At 35.3% G+C, this 17,840-nt stretch overlaps 1 protein-coding gene across 1 annotated transcript in view; it reads right to left on the reverse strand.

Annotated features, from left to right (window-relative positions):
* The window catches only part of SYNE1 (spectrin repeat containing nuclear envelope protein 1), a 257,346-nt gene that overhangs the window by 45,895 nt on the left and 193,611 nt on the right, over nucleotides 1-17,840 (reverse strand). Inside the window, 12 exon segments of the mRNA XM_032185747.1 lie at nucleotides 452-646; nucleotides 1,402-1,636; nucleotides 2,636-2,730; nucleotides 5,173-5,320; nucleotides 5,686-5,840; nucleotides 6,936-7,082; nucleotides 8,139-8,321; nucleotides 9,543-9,747; nucleotides 11,304-11,437; nucleotides 12,579-12,749; nucleotides 13,508-13,663; nucleotides 17,061-17,216. Coding sequence (XP_032041638.1) covers nucleotides 452-646; nucleotides 1,402-1,636; nucleotides 2,636-2,730; nucleotides 5,173-5,320; nucleotides 5,686-5,840; nucleotides 6,936-7,082; nucleotides 8,139-8,321; nucleotides 9,543-9,747; nucleotides 11,304-11,437; nucleotides 12,579-12,749; nucleotides 13,508-13,663; nucleotides 17,061-17,216 — 1,980 coding nt within the window.

A 17,840-nucleotide genomic window follows, 5' to 3' on the forward strand; every position in this document is an offset into this window, starting at 1 on the left:
GAGGGTGAGCAAATGTCTGTGCAGTGTTTAGCTGCCGGCTGGGTTAAACCACAACAGTCCTTTTTTTGTCCTGAAACCAGGACAAGAAGGAATAAGGCAGATACAGTTCTCAATACAGCATGTATAAAAACCCACCAGCATTGTGCAAAATAAAATACATTTTTGCTCTATGTTGAAAATAGTATTGTTAGGAATATCTTTTATTAGCAGTGATGTGGAAATATTGATTAAAAGATATCAAGGAATATATAAGCTTGTTCCAAAGTAGCTTGGAACTTTTTCCTCTTCTAGTTTAAATATTTGAAAATCAGAGGTAGTGAAATGAAATGGTAATGCAGTATACAGTCAATTCCTGTATTTGTACTCATCCCTTGAGAACACTTGTCTTATCAGGGTTCAGAGTGAGAAACTGTGAACATGCTGAAAGGTACAGAAAAAATTATACACTTACTTTCAGTATTAAAGCAAGCTGTTTCTTCTGTTCTTCCAGTTGGGTGCTAGCTATCTTCCAGCCCTCCTGAATTTCTGTAAGCTCTGTCTGCAGGGCTGCCTCAGCTCCACTGTCAGCAGAGAGCAGCAATTGCTTCCCAGCTTCCACAGCAAGGATATAACTCCCTTGCTGCCTTAGAACAACTTTCTCTTTAAGCTGCAATTATAAATGGATTTCTGTCAACTTTGTTTTTGTTTTTGTTTTTTTTTTAATTATAATTAGAAATTCAGTATAATCTGTCCTAAAAGCCATATTTTACTAGTTCACTTTTATTTGGTTGCATACTTAAGCATGAGCTACAGCTCAAATACTTTGATACTTTTTTTTTTTTTTTTTTTTTTTTTTTTTTTTTTACAATTTACTGCAGCAGACCATTAGAAAATTTCTCCAAGGAGATAAAGACATGGAAGACTTCTCCTTCTCCTCATTTATATCAGCATTTCAATTGATCTTGAGGAGAAACAGTTCCCCAAGAGCACAATACGCTTATAATACAGTATCATCTGGCTAAAAAAGACACCAAACTGCTAAATAGATACCGTTAACTTCACATGAAAATCACATCAGGCATTCAAGGTATCCATTTTTGTTAGCTAGAATACATTTCTCAAATGGGAGATTACTGTTTTTGTTTCAAGACATCTTCAATATAAGGTTAGTTACAAAACAGCAACAAAAAAAAAAACACTAACAAAGCTTGAGAAAGAGTTTGTTAAGTTAATCACTGCATGTTCTTTACTTCCTTTCCATCAAAGTGTTGGTTTTGAGGCTACGTCAGTTTCAAAGAATAACTGATATCTAATATTGCTTTCTACCAGGCACATAGTATGAATCTAAAGTACTTCTAAGAATATTTTAAATGATGATAAAAAGCTGTATTATTTCTTCTTTCTACAACACACTGCACATACCTGCACTTCATCCAGTAATGCTCTGACTTGCTGCAATGGGATAGGAGCATTTCCCAGATCACTCACTGGCTGACAGGACATTTCCACCAGCCACTTGCGCAGTTTCTCTGCCATCTCCCTGTAGCGCTGCCACTGGTGGATCTGGCTGTCAATGATCCCCCTCCTCTGCTGTGCCCGACGAATTACTCCTTGCCATTGATTACTTAGAAGTGTCAACTTCAGATTAAACTCATCCCTATTGCAAATTAATAAATAAATAAAAAACTATGGTAGCATTCATACTTTAATCTATTTCTTTAATGAAATAAACTGGAGGGAAAGGAAATGTGTTTTTTTGGCTGCTGATTATTAAGCACTAGAAGAAAACTACTCAAGTCTATTGACAGTTTACTGAGGATGAGAACTCCACACATCATATACGTGGATAATCAAAGGGGTCCAATTACTAAGACTTTATTTTTTTTCCCCTAAATAAAGAAACTCTTCTCCCCTCCCCCCAAAACATAGAAAGAAACCCACATTTTTTGCTAGTTTGGATTATCCAAACTAATAGGAAATCATGGAAATTTCATGATTTGCACTCAAATTTACTACTGAGCTAGCTCAAAGCAGGTGTAAGATGTACACAGAATTAATAAAATTCTCATATTGCAGTAAACAGTTCTTCTTGTATTAGGACCGTGATATCCTTAGCAAAATCAATGCATAAGTGTGAAGCCACTGGTGTTCCACTGATTCCTATTCATTTGATCAGGAGCATTTAAAATAAAAAAATGAAACAGGAATTTTTACATGAATTCTTATTCCATCATATGAAACATGAATTCTTATTCCATCATATTTATGCTTCAGGTTATTTTGGCACAAATCAAGAGTAACTTACTGTAAATCAGTCAGTGCAAGCTCCTTTGGTGAAAGACATATTTTGAAGGTACATCAGAACAGACATATATGTGATGTGTTTGATAATGCAAGACAAACATTTGTTAGAGAAGTAGCCTCAAGGCTACTACATTCCCAAATGCAGCACATCTACCCCATCACATCCTAATGAACACTGTATTATTTAAGAGCTGGCTGATTAATAGCTTAAGCATGTAGATGGTAACTTCTGTCTTGGAAAAACATGATCTGAACACTAACATCTTCTGCAACATTCTCTGTTCAGAAGTCTCCCACTATTTTAAGTATTACTTCACTTAATCAGCAGCAACAACAACACAAGAATGGCTACCTGTCATCCACTTGTCCTTGCTCTATGAGGTGCTGCCCATCAGAGATGATTGAATGCAAAATCTGCTGGCGACTGAACATCTCTGCCTGAAATAGCTGTTGTACAGGAGACAAGGATGTTAAAGAAAGGTTTTACATTTTAATTCTGTCTGTATGAAATATCAATATTCTGTGGTAAAAAATATTTTTCATTGACTACTTAAAATCTTTTTCTGAAGGATAGGTGAAATAAAACCTTATCAAGCATGAAGAACTCTGCTTAGAGAGGATGTACTCAAACCCTACCCAAAACCAGAAATATTCTTGTCAACATCCACTTGTTCTGTGAATACATATTAACTTTGTATATAAAAGGGGATATTCTGTTATGTGAGACCACTTGCCATTCCAATTTCTTCTCATATGTAGATCACTGTCAACACAGAAATAGGAATTCAAAGAAACAGGAAAGGAGGACAGGTATTGAAACGCACAATACCAGCACATTGAAAAAAAAAAAAAAAACAAACAAACCACAAAACACAACAGTAAGTGCATTGGCAAGCAATTCCCTCTTCCCCCACCAGCACTTTCTCAAATGCTTGTCTCAGTGCATTGGCACTTTGTAAGTGTCCTGAGGAATGTACCAGGTCTCCAGATAGGTATCTGGAGAATTGCATAAAAATGACTGCAAGATTGTCATGAAGGAGTTATCTGATGTGGATGAAAGTGTTAGCTCATGATATTTAGAAAAAGCACCACATCCACATCAAAGGTTTGTAAATAACAGTGGGAAATTATTTCTAAATAAGGCCACTGAGGTAGCTGGGGTCCTGTTCAAATAAACATTTGTTTATTTGAAAGTTAAGAGTCAGCACTGGAAAGCTGATAGCAGAACTGAATGCATCCTAATATCCATTCTGGGAATGTATGTGGAAATAGAATATTTTCTCATTAATGTTCAAGGAAATAAGGTAAAACAATCTGGAAAGTCATCTCAAGGAATTTAGATTTGAACCTTGTCTTTCAGCTGGCAGGAGTGGAAAGCAATTTCTTCATAAAAAGATACAGTTTACAACATTTTGTTAGGGTGAAATGCAGTATTTGGATAATTGGCTATTAATTCTCTAAATTCTGAAAGATGACTTTACAGTTCAAAGAAAAAAAAAATCACCTTCTACTGAGTAGCACTTATCTGAACTAACTGCTTCAGATAGTTGAAACAGATCAAGTTTTCAGGAGAGAATTAGGCTGAGGTCTCAAGACATGCAATTACATGCAAAAAGATCCTTGTTAACCCCTTTCAAAAAATATAACTATGAGTGGCCAATACAACAGTAGGAACTTATCTGTTTAGACAGTGATGATTTGTGGACATACAAATCTCAAAATGTTGAGATATCTCAAATTACAAAGATACCCTGTCCAGTTAATGCTGGCAGCGCTGAGATGAAATGAAATGGATGAGATTTGAAAAATGCAAAATGCAGTTAAATGTTAAAGCAAATATCTACTAAAGCAAGCAAAAAATATTGTGAATTACTTCCTGCTTAAAAATGTTCACCCAAACATTATGCTGAAATAAGACACAAAGGGTGGAAGGACACAACTCCCCTGTGATCCTTCCTGAATATTGGGGTAGGTCAGTTGAAAAAGTTGTGGGAACTGAAACTGCTGTTGCCACATGGGAGCTTTGGTATGAAAATTGACTTGTCTTAATTGATCTTTACTAAGATTCTTGGCAGTAACAATATGGGTGGAGAAAAAATGTGCATCATTTGACCTCACCATAGAATCAGAAAAGCATCCTCTAGTAAAAACTCTGAATCAGTTTTTTTCCTTCAGCAAAAGCTGGACTAGTTCTTGGTTTGTTGTAAATAGGTCTACAAACAAATGATTCCAGCACAGAGTGAAGATCAAATCAGTTTGTTCTCCAAGGAAATGTTACCAAAAGGAACACAAATGGAGCCTGCATGATGAATTATATAACTCAGTCTTTGACAGAAAAGTCTTGCTTTTCAGATACAATGTATGTTGGCAATTTATTGGTAAATTAACAAAATCAAAATAAAATGAAAGAACTGAAATCTCCAGTTAGGACTAAAGACAAAGGGTCAAAGTGCATGAGGATAGTTTGGTCTTATGGGAAGACCAATAAAACTTTGATTCCCTTGGTAGAAACTAATATGAAGTAGAATAAGTATAGGGGACAAGCAGTTAGACGCATCCCAATATGTTATACACAAAATGCAGACAGATAAGCAAGCCCTCCACAAAACTGGATATCACTGACATATTTGCATGCTGTTGTTTCTAAGTTAAGACATCCACAAAGAGTGCAAGCAAATGTAATTCAATTTATCATAGAATCACAGAATGGCTCAGGTTGGAAGAGACCTTAAAGATCACCCGGTTCCAACCCTCCTTCCATGTGCAGGGATGCCACCCACTAGACATATTCAAGACATACTATTATATTACTCCCCAAAAGAATGTGAGTTCCACCTATGTATAAATAGTATGTGTTGTAGTTATGTATATATACACATGATGACTTGCCTCATGTGCCCTCTGTTGCTCTAAAAGGCTCTGGTAGTTTCCTGAAATCTCTGCTGCCAGCTTCTGCTCAGTCTGAACTAACAAATCCATCCAAGTTTCACACTTCTCCAAAAAGGTCTGCTTCTGCAGCAGGAAAGACTGCAGCTTACTGAAAGGAAGAAAGAAAGAAAGATGGATTCAGGTAAGGTCTCCTGCTCTCTCACATAGTATTGACTCTTGTAGTAAATTTTCCAGCAGAAATCTAAATCAGATAGTATTGATTTTCCCATGCAGCTGCATCATTTAATCTATCTATACAACACTAAAAAGAACCAATCTTCCTTATTTCAAACTCTAATTTATGGCAAAACCACCATCTCAACTCATTGACTTCTATCTTTATTCATGAGTACACTAAAGGAAAGGTGCTTTGGTTAATGAAATATCTGAAATATTTTTTATACTCTGCAAAAGGTATACTTTCTAACTATTGTAATATAAGAAAACTATACAATAATCTTAAGATATCCCCACCTGAATCTTTCTGTAGTCTGAGATGAGATGAGAGACCAGTGTCTGTTCAGGTTCTGCATCCTTTTGATTTCTTTATCATTCAGAGGAAGCCTGTAACCCAGCTCATTAAGACGGTCCAAATCTGGGGCCATGCTGCTGAACTTCAACATCTGACTCTGCAACAAACAATAGAGCTGATAAGCAAGAAGTTCAGTAATTACACTAGTATAGACTAAGCTAGCACTCAGTTAAATTTGGAATGGCCTTGGTTGCCACCAAGTGGCAAACTCCCTATGCCAAGGAAAGACTTTATTTCCAGTTTTCAGCCTCTTTGGTCCCAGTATAGAAGAAAACTTAAACAGAAACAGAGAAGTAAACTCAAATTGCACTTACATATATTGCTGAACTAGAGATTTACCTCTCAGAGCTGCAAAAATAGGCTAGTGCTTGAAGCTACATGTCTATCTTGCCAAGAAAGCGAGCCTTTTTTCGTGTTTGCTAAACTCAATGTTAGGGTAGCATACCACATTGAACATACTCACTTGATTTTACTATTATTATTATTATTATTATTATTATTATTATTATTATTATTATTATTATTATTATTATTATTATTTTCTTTTGCAGTACAGAAGTGTCCAAATCATTAAATTAGGAAAAAGTGCTATGCTTGTTAGCATGCACAGTGGAAAAACATGTATAGTTAATCCTGAAAGAAAAATAATTGAATATTAAAATGACAAAAACAGCCTAGGTGGCAGAGACAATCAACTTCCTGTCAGGGCCTCCAAAAGAGGAAGAAAGATAATAAATAAATAAATAAATAATAAAAAAAGGCAACACAAAAAGAAAGAAAAAGAGTTTAAATGTATATTATAGGGTACACAGTATGAATGTTTCAGTACACTTCAGTATATCAATATATCCAAAACGTGTAGATGATTTGGTCCTTAAGCTGCATACATTCAAAAAAAATTGAGAGAAAATAAGATAAAGGAACTCCAAAAGTTGCTAAATTTTCCACTCCTAATTTGATTTGATATTCATTTAATCCAAATCCTTTGTTTTTCCTTTTATTCTTTACTCAGGAGCAGAATAACATGGACAATCAATCACTACCTGACTACCATCAAACATCAAATTTCTCAGTCCTATGCTTCCCACGAGTGACAGTTCTTTAATATGTATAGAGTAATATTTGTGCATACCCTGTACAAATTAACCAGGCCAATGTAAAAAAATGAACATTTTGTGTATTTATTACTCACTTTTAGTTCCTCCATCCTACTCTGTATTGCTGAGAGATCAGATGAGTGACTAGGATCCTGTCCTTTCAGTATTTCTTCTGCTTCTGTTATCCAGACCTCAAGGACTTGCAGGTTCTTGGCAAAGGTTTGATAGTCCAGGACTCCAGCCTTCAATAAAAAAGAACCCATGATTTAGGAATTTAGCCACATAGCACCCTTCTGGTAGTTATGCTCCTGATTATTCTCATTATAGATTTGCAAACAGAAGTATACACTAGGAACAATTTAAACTGTTGCTTTGTTTACAGACTGTGGATATAGTGTTTATTATTATTATTATTATTTATTTTCATTATTTTTATCATGGGGCTTTTGCTGTAAAGTCCACACCAGGTGAGAAAATGGGATTTTTCATCATAGCAAAAAGGCAGCACTTCAGCAAAATATTAAAAGACCTTCTTGATTTAAAATACATAGCCTGCTCTAACTTCCTTATATAAAATACTCCTCTGTTTAATGTGCTCTGTCAATAAAAAGAACCACCAGTTTCTGTTGCAATTTCAAATGAAAAAAAATCTCTCCTTACATTAATGAGCATATTCTTGATGACACTAGATTTCTTAGACAACTCCACTTGTCACCCAAACAGAAGCCACTGCCTTGTTGCTTTCTCATCCATGCACTTCCATGCCCTATCAAACACATTCTGACACTCTTTTTCTGCCCTTTAGACCCTAGTGACACATGCAAAAATTAGCAAAATGTGACATACAAGCTTTGACACAAATAGTAGGTGTCAGTATGGTCACTGACATTATCAGGAACTGTTAAAATCCATGCTACACAATTGTTTGGAATCTTCTCTCCTTTGTTTTACCACTAAAGAACAAGCTGGGAAGAGAAGTTGTCACTGGGGAAGGAGTAGCTGTGGATATAGTCATTAGCATTATTGCTGTCTGCACAAAGAATGTTGCCCTTGGCATTCCAGATGGAAACATTCCCCTGTGAGGTTTGCACATTCTATTCCAGAAAGTGGAACTTCTTACGAGGTCTCTATACTGTACTTGAACTTTTTTTTTTTTTTTTCTTTGGCTTTCAGGGAAGATTGGGAAATGCAGATGAACAAGTAGCACCATCTTCTTTACCCAGGTATTTTTGGCTAATTGTGTTTTCAAGTACAACAAGGTGATTGGATGCAGGAACTGAAAACACTCTTTGCAATACCTGAAGTACTGTTTGCTGCTTGCGGAGAATTTGTTCTAGGGTTGACAGATTCTGGTTCAGAGACAGTTGATCAGACTGTATAGCTGCTGCTGCTGAAGCCTCCACCTGGCTTTTTAGCTCCTCTCCCAGTTCTTGAAGAACAATCAGTGAATCCTGTGCTGTCTTTAAATCAACGAGTAGATCCTGTGGCAACACATTGAATAAAGATAGGAATAGTTAATCTGACACTCAGTTGATGCCATCCTCCCTGATATGTAGGAGAAATGAAATCAGTAAGGACCACTACTACATGAAAAATTTATATTTATTACTATATTTCAATGCCAAAGTGCCCACTGTCTCTTTGCATAAAAAGGAATGATATGCAGAATAAAACATATCTAGAATTGCTTATGTGCAGAGGAACAGAAAGAAGTGAACACTCAGCTGCCATTGAGTAAACTGCCGTTACTGATGAGGCAACACTTGTTGAAAAAAACACTTTCGATTTACTGACATGGTGCTCCTACGCAGTGGCAATTCTACCTGTGGGTTGCCACAAGGCAACCTGATCCCTAGATCTCCTATTTTTATTTTTATTTTTATTTTTATTTTTATTTTTATTTTTATTTTTCCTTCTTGTTATGAATTACCGGGACGGATTAAAAACTAACTTTTGCAAATTGCGTAATGCAATTATCTGAATGAACTATTTGAGTTGCCTGTCCAGCAAACTATGGCAGCAAATGCTCAGAATGCTCATTAATGTGTTAATTTTTTGCCTTGCAATTGTTTTTCTTACCCTAAGACAACTGCCATTTCAATTTTCTTATCAAGGACACTTAACATTAACTTGAACTCAAACACACCAAAACATAACCACATAACAGGAGACAAAAAATCCTGCTTCTCTGGGACACAGTATCAAAAATAGAGGAATCTCAAGGTTCCAGAGTCAACACTGTTCCTCCATGTGGAAGGATAAAGACACCAAGAACGCACACAGTCTTTTTTCATTCAGAAAAAGTGACCAGCCTTGACTTGTGGAAATATAGACAAAGGATCCTGTTTCTTTCTACTATAAGGAGCTCAATGGATTTGGCGGAGATTCTTGCCTAGCAAGAAATACTTTGATAAGCAAGGACTTAAGACTGAATCAAACAATAGAATTTATCCACCTTCTCCAGAGAGATGACTTCAGATAAAAGCAACATAATACAGCAACAAATAATAGAGGGATCATATAAGTCCAAGATAATCATGAGATTTGGGTAGCAGACATGAAGCTGTCTCTCCTGCACATGAGAGATGCTTCAATAAAAAGAAAATTTCCAATACACCAAATATGTAGTTTAGTAATGTAGAGCCTGTTGTGATTTTTAGGTCACAGATATGTTGTATAGTGCAACGATTAAGTGAACATACATTACAGTCCTGAATCCAAGAAGTTACTTCATCATCAGCAATATCTTTACTGGTTGCAGTCTTCAACAGTTCATTGATTTGATCTTCTCGTTGACGGACTGTTGAAGAGCATTGTTGGTAACAGTCCTTGTATCTCTGCCACAGCTGAAGGAGACCCTTACTGGAACGCAGCCGCTCTGCAATCTCCTGAAGAAGGTTGTTCCACCTGGTGAAGAGATTGGATGAATGATCAAACCTTGGTAGCTCAAAAGAACTACACCTGCCCCTCTTCCTCACTGTTGTATCCATTGTCTCTGCCCTTCTTCCTCAGTGCTGTTTCCTGTGGTCTTCTGTCTTTTAAGAAATTTTATAATAATAATCAAGATTCAGACATTAGGAGAAAAAAAAGGAATCTAAGAAATATGTTGACAGGATGTTCTGACCTGTCATACCAGGTTTGATCTGTACTGCATCTTGGATGCTGCATATTAATATTTTAGGTCAAAGCTGGAGTACGCTTTTTGAAGTGAACCTACTGCAATTCCCACTTAGCACACCTTGGTTCACCACACAGCAGACATAACTGGCCAAGAACTGCCAGCCTCAAATTTAATCAAGGGCCTGAAAGGCCCAGAACAGGTGTAAATATGAAACAATTTCTTCTGCTGCAGTTTCCTCCCAAAATCTCACAGAATCTTTAAATTCATAAAGCCTCATAAAATTAAAATACTTCCAGGTTTATTAAAGCTCTAATAGGTTCATTATCCAATTAAATGTCTAATTCCTCTTTGAATTCTTAGCTTTAGTGGCACCCAAAACAAGCTGCTTTCTGAAATGTACTGTGTTTATCAAATTTTCTCATTATTTCCTTATCAAAGAAAAATCACAGCATTTTCAATTGTTACTATATGATAAAATTATCTCATAAAGTGAAAACCTTGTCAGTCATCACTGAGACTTAAATCATACAGTATCTTATCATAGAATGGCTTAGGTTGGAAGGGACCTTACAGTTCATCCAGTTCCAACCCTCCTGCCATGGGCAGGGATACCTTCCACTAGACCAGGTTGCTCAAAGCCCCATCCAACCTGGCCTCGAATACTTCCAGGGATGGGGCATCCACAGCTTCTCTGGGGAAAAAGTCTTCTCCCCATGTTTCCAGTTTCTAGTACAGGATGAACCAAAATGAGTTTGGCATGATTGCGTTTTCAAAAACAGACTAACAAACATACAACCCCCCAAAACCAAATACAACAGTATTTCTACCACAGCAGTTTTTGATCTTGGATCAATCAAATCCTTCTGTAGCTTCTCTGAATAAACCTTCAGACTTCTATGGCCTGGATTCAAAGTTGGGGAAGTTGTTTGCCAAGCTACTGGCAAAAGCTTAGATCTTAGATAGAAAAGTCTATCATGCTCTTCCTACAGCTAGAAATTGCAAGCTGAGTACTGGAGAAACTAAGGCATGCACAGCAATTTTCAGACAGAATTCTTGCATTTTAAGTGCAGTTTTATTTTCCAGGACAAGAATTGTCATGGTTGCAAATTTCCCTGCAGCCATGCATGGAGCAAAGCTGCTGACACTAATGATCCAAATCTCTTTCTGGAGAAAACATTTCTTTTATTATTACTAGTAAAATAACACACTTCTGCTCCAGCAAAAGGAATAAAATAAAAGAATACATAAAATATAATAAAAATAAAAATGATGGAAAATTGAGTCCACAGTTAAATGCAAATCTACCACTGAAAGTACAGTTCAACATAAACACACTTTCTACCTCATATTCACTTCCTTCAAAGTGGTGGTAAGTGTTTCAGTCACTGGTGGGTGACATTGTTTTAACAATTGATTGGTCACTGAACCAAATTTCTGTAAACTATTTTCTTGCTTTTCTAGTTCATCCTGTAGGCTCTGAAATAGAAGAAAAAATAATGATACACAAACTATTATAACTGTATGATGTAGAAACATTTCAAAATCGTATGTAGCGATTGCAATATATGGGTTATGAAAGCAAAACTAGATTTCATGTGTATTGAATCTAACTAGGAAGTTTTTTAATATAAAGACTATTGCTAGATACACTTGATTCAATATCCAGGTGTAGCAAAAAGTATGTTTTTAACCAAAATTTTCTAAATATGTAAAAATTTTGTAAAAGAAATTATCCTAAGCAAATACTTTTGTACTGACAGAATAAGTGCATGGAACTCCCTCAGAAATAACACATTAACTGCTGTAAGATATTAAATTTAATGACGTTTTCCTGTTCAAACTTAGATGAAAAAGGAACAGCATAAAAAAGTTTTATTCTAAAAAGAAGGTTCTTACTTTTTCACTTAACAGACTGAAGTATTGCTATCAGGGAAAATGTTCCTTTTTTTTTTTAAAAAAAAAAAAGTATATATATATATTTAACTATATTATTGCAGTTTGAACAGTTCAGCAAATCTCAACCTGATCAATCAATATACACAAAATAAGTAAAAAAGGGCTTTTTAAAAACAAATAAACAACAACAAACAACAACAACAACAAAAAAACACACAACTTATCCTTCTACTGACTCCTCCTGTCTGATATGTAGAAAATGAAAACATGGAAGAGTGCCTGTGAAGTGTATATATGTTCTTTAAATTTTGATTTGGAAAGTGAGGATTATGCTTAAGGCATTTGGCTGTATACGTCTGGACATCCAATCACACAGAGTATTTACTTTTAAGCAAATTGCTTTTTTATGTAAACTAGATCCACAGATATAATTTTATAAAAGCTGTCTCAGTGTGTGGAACATTAACAGGTCAAAATGTAAGCAACACAAAAAATCTACAAATGAAACAATTTTACCATTTTAGTTAGTTAGATAAATGAAAAATGTAATGGCTACTTGATAAAGTGCCCTCTCAATGTCATAAGATTTTAATGTGCCGATACACCTGTAGTTTCATTCATTATCAGCTAAAATGTACATGTATTGCATCCATGCAATAAGGACAACGTTTATCCTTAAATCCATCCTCAGTGTGGCAAGAAGCATGGTATTCCTTTTCACCTGAAGGTTATGAACTTGGACTTTCACAGCTTCCAAAGAACCAGTAAGGAGATAGAAACGGGACAGAGAATATCTGGCTTCCATCAGGTAACTGTTCAGTTCTTCATAAGCCACTTTGTAAATGCTCCACTGATCAAGAACAGATTGCAACAATATCTTTAGTTGGCTAACCTAGCAGGAGGGAAGGAGGGAAAAAAAAAAAAAAAGGTAAATGAAAAACATTCAAGGGGTTTGCTTTTGTTTAAATTATTTCCTTCCTTTTGATCTCAGATTCTACTTGTTCTTCATGCAGAACTTTAAACTTGTTGGAGAAAGAAGAGAACATTTTGCCCTACCATCAGCTAGGCTTACACTGGGTACAGCAGAAAGGTCTGTTTGATTCCATAAAGCCACAGAAGACCAGTATGGTAGGGACTGGAAAGATAGTGAGTACATTCTACCTTGCTTCGAAGAAGGTTCAAAAGCAATTTCTTGACTCCTTAAGACAGGCAGTTGGCCTCTCAAATCCGAGAGGCTAGTGCTACAAGAGAGGATAGTTCTAACACACTGCATTCTTCCTGAGAATATGGACTAATGCTACCAAGGTTCAGATTTCAGGTGATGACAATTGAAACTGATCTCTTCCTCAGTCTGCGTGACCCATATGCTTAAAAAGGTAGTTACTTATGGATCATTTGGTACTTTTCTACTACGTATCAGCATATAAAAAGCTTGAATTTTAAGAATGTAAAACAGATTCTGTGATTCTGTGATCCTTGATATAGTAAATTTCATGTACACACTAGCTTGAAGATGGATGAAACCAGAGACACAATTCAGAATCTCTTCCCATACAACACAGAATAAATCCACTAGCTGCAAACTGCTAATTGTTCTCCTGCAAGTTCCAATTCCTGGAACTATGGTTTGCCCTTTGATAATTGTTTTACCATGTGATCCAAGTTGGCCCAGGCATGGTTGATTTCTTTCAGTGTATTCATAACAGTAGAAGAGACTTCTTCCTTCTTGTTCTGTATCAAAGACAGACCACTTTGTTCTATGTTTTCTACTTCTTTTTCTTTTGTTCTTATTGATTCTTCTAATTCCTTAAAATAAAAATAAGACACATGAGTATTTTTGTTTGTTTACTTTAATGGATAATGACTCGAGTCAGTAAAGATACACATAAGCTCCCCAGTTTGTACAATGTTAAAAATAGGAAAGGCAAACGTGTGCACTTTGTCTTTTTATTCTCAAGAGAATTATAACTCATCAACAATTTTCTTGAATATTTTATCTTCCCTTTAAATCACAGTTGCATATCTTTAATTTAAATAGAAGTATGTCATCCACATTAAAACTCTGTTGTAACCAGCTGCTCTCATGGAAGAGTACAAAATTAATTAAAAATAGGCTAGCAGTTTGAATACATGGGAAAATTGTTGTGTTGTCTTAGTTTGTCCCAGAACACAGAGGGCTTTTTAATTAGCCCAAAGTTGGCTCAAGCCCCTGGAAAAACTGAATTTTGCCACCCAAAGGAAAGGACAAAATGATTTCCTAGGGAAAGATGTCAATTTGCTGTGCCTCCCCACACAAAGTGGAATCTTTATTCTTTTGCCAGATCCCAGCAAAGCCCCTTGCCTGAGGACATCAAGTCTTCCCCTTTTCTAGATGACAAGCTCACTGGACTCCAGCCAATGATAACAAGCAACAGACTGTAGGAATTTTTTTTATTGCCTCCACAAGGTTATACGTTATTGGGAAGTATTATTATGATCGAGTGGGTGGCATTCCTGCCCATGGCAGGGTGGTTGGAAGTAGATGGTCTTTAAGTTCCCTTCCAACTTGAGCTATTTGATAAGTCTATAATTAACAAGCTCTATAACATTTTGCTCTACTCAGCATTCCCCCACACTAACCCAAGAAAATAGAAAGAAAATGAATGATCGGCTTGAAAAGAGGTGAAGAAAATGGGGTTGAGTATTTAGGCACAGAGGTTGTAACGGCTTGATAATGGCTTGTTTTGCTGCTGGAAGTAAGCGCTTACTGTATTGTCAAGAGAACCCTAGACTGGTCATGGAAATGAAGATTCAAAGTTCTGCAATGCCAAAGTTCTTTCAATTTGTCCATATTCTGCAGGTTACTCCTTATTGAGAGAGATGAATCATCCACGAAAGAAAACAAAACTCTGGGCAAACTAAAAACACCTATCTTTCAATAAAATACTCTCCCTAAGAATCAAAACAATACCAACAATAAAAAAAACGAGTTTAACCATTGCTATAAGAGACTTGACATTATTGATAGCAGGAAGAGTATTTGGAACCAAATTCTGCCCAACACTTACTATTAACAAAATTCATCCATTCTCACAAACAACAGTTTTGTCTATATACATTGCAAATCATATATGTGAGAGCATTTTTGCTGCACTGTTTATTTTTCCCTTCTTCATTATTTCAAAATTTTGTTTATAACTTTTTAATTTTTATTTTCATTTTTTAACACCTGACACTGAAACAAACACTTCTAAGTTGCAAATATCAACTTTGACTTTCTGACAAGGGGATTTTAACACTAAGTATAATTTAAGTTTGAAGAAGGTTGCTTCAAAATTCAGAATGCAAAATTGGAAGAAGCTTCAACCACCAATAATAGCAAATATTTCTGGCTCTATTTCCTTTTCATCATGTTAACCTCAAGACAAAATTAAAGATGCATTAGTCTTTCTGAACCATGATTAAAAAAAAAAAAAGAAAAAAAAAAAGTTGCCTTCACTTCTTAATATGACACTAGGTAGCAACTAACATTGGTTAATAAATAAGCTGCAGCTTTTGTACTAGTTGAACCGGATACTTGGGAGTGTCTGATATGGTTATTTCTTAAACAATTTGTTTCTGTGCTGATCAAAGTCTTGCCATTTGTAACTTATTCCCCAAGTATATTTGCTAACTTCCCTGACCAAAAGAAACCAAAAAGGTGATAAATCAGATTCAGCTTTGAACTCTAGCCAAGCACAGCTTGCCAATTATGTCAGTCTATGCTAAATTACACTTGGTATGGGCTCATTGTGCTGAAATCATCAAGACACTTTTATCTGAAACTAGTCATTGGATACAGTTTGAAAACCTGAATTAAGGAAAAGAAGAAAAGGAAGAAAAAGAAGAAAAAAGGCTTCTAACATATCTGACCTAACCGCTTATTTGCCATTACAGAATCAAATACGGGTTTAATGCACTGGTGAATTTACACTAAATTCTATTATGCACTTCATTTTTTATTTTAGATTTCCATTTGTGAAGACTTAAAAGCTGGATCATACTTATCCTATTCATTAAATGCATGGGTGAAAAACAGCCACACTAAAATAAACATGCTTCCCAACTCCTTTTCTAAGAATACTAAAAAAATACTAATTAATATTAAATAAAGATAATAATTATAAAAATAATTATAATTTATAATTATTATAAAATAATAATAATAATTGCAAACACTAAAGAATACTAAGATTGTGGACATGCAGTTGGCATGACTGAGTTTAATTACACATTTGATCTGTTGTGAAATTTATTATTTGGTCTCTGGTAGAACAAAACAATTTTGAGCAAAAATATTCTGATGCTTGATAGCATTCAGAAAATTAGAAATTCAGAAAAAACTTTTTCCTAGACATGTATAAACTTGAACCCTAGTCTGATAGCTCCAGAAGTAAGCTTTCAACTACTTAAATGTGCACACTATTCCTAGTCAGATGCTCAGTGTCAGCTGTAATTCCCTACGCTGTGTAGTCTTGGTATAAATTTTGCATGAAATTATGACCTGCTGTGCATTATGTATAACTGAGCTTTGTCTCATTCAATCTTTGCCCATTCTAATCAAGATTATTCTTCGTTCTTTCGAAGGTGAAAAGAGTCCAGCACTGTTGGCTTTTCTGGATAGTTGAATATTCGAATAAATATGATTCCTAGCACTTTTTAAAAAGGGAAATTGCAAGGGAAAACCTCCTTGCATTCTATCATCTTTCTTTTAGTAATTCTGAGGAAATGAGAATGTCAGGGGAAAAAAAATGGAAGGAAAGTGGGGGCAAAGAAAAAGTAGTGATGAGTTTTTTTAAAACAAACAAACAAACAAACAAACAATATATTTCTGAATAGTCAAGCATGGTGTTCATGACATCACGTTCCAAATAACTAGCCAAACAGGAATGGTAACATATTCCGTTGATGGCCTTTATAGTCCAGTAAGCCTGACATAGCTGGAAATGTCCTTGCCTTTATACTCAATGCAAAAAGAATAATGACTTTGCTTTTAAACCTCGTGGGGTATTACCATTCCTTCTTCCTTTCTTTAGTACTTGCACATTAGGAATAAAATCTTTCTCACTGAAGTACAGAGAAGCTTGTTCACTGACTTCCATGGTACGCAGATATCTCATGGCTTTATTTGGTTTCGTTTCTAACTGCTGGAAAGAGAATATTGCTATTTAGAAAGAGACATTACCTGACAATCTTTCAAAGCGTTCTGTACTGAAGCCTGGTCTCCAATTCTCTGTTGCTTTTTCAGCTTCTTGTCTTGGGTTTCAAACCAAGATTTTAGGTACTGCACATTATTTTCATATTCCGTCCAAGATTCCTGCAGACTTTCCAACAGCTGGATCTGCAAAGAAATATGAGTGTATACTTCCTCATACAATTACCTCTAATGTTGTGTCAATTAAATAAATCAGTGAAAAACAATGCTGACCAGTGCCTTTCTCAGAATTCAGTAATGTTTTCTGAATTTAAACACAGTATATGTATTCAAATTGAAATATGCCTGTTATTTGTAAAGGAGTACATTAAAAAAAAATAAAATTCTGTTTAACTGAGGAATTATTCTGCACAGATAAATTGTTCAAACATAATGACACATTGAAAAGAGCTAACACTTTAGCAGGATTTTTTTATGAAATGGCATTATTTTCAGACATAAAAGACCTCAAGACTTCCCAAATAAAATTAAGTATCTAAACATGCATTTTATATTTCTTGCTTATTATTCTGATAAAGCAGATGAATATTTATATTAACTCCTTTATCAATTGACAGCTTTGAAATCACTCAGATTTTTCTGAAATGGGTGTTATTCAATGGAGAATGAGATAGTTTTTCTTTGAAAGGAAATATATGAGTTAAAAAAAAAAACAAAGCAGAATTTGAAAAAGGCAGTGTTGACATAAAAGGCATTCACAGTACTTAAGACAAGCTTCACTCTAGGGAACAAGTCAACATAATTAGGTGT

The sequence above is a fragment of the Aythya fuligula genome, chromosome 3, assembly GCF_009819795.1.
Source record: "Aythya fuligula isolate bAytFul2 chromosome 3, bAytFul2.pri, whole genome shotgun sequence".
In the NCBI taxonomy this organism is placed as follows: Eukaryota; Metazoa; Chordata; class Aves; order Anseriformes; family Anatidae; genus Aythya; species Aythya fuligula.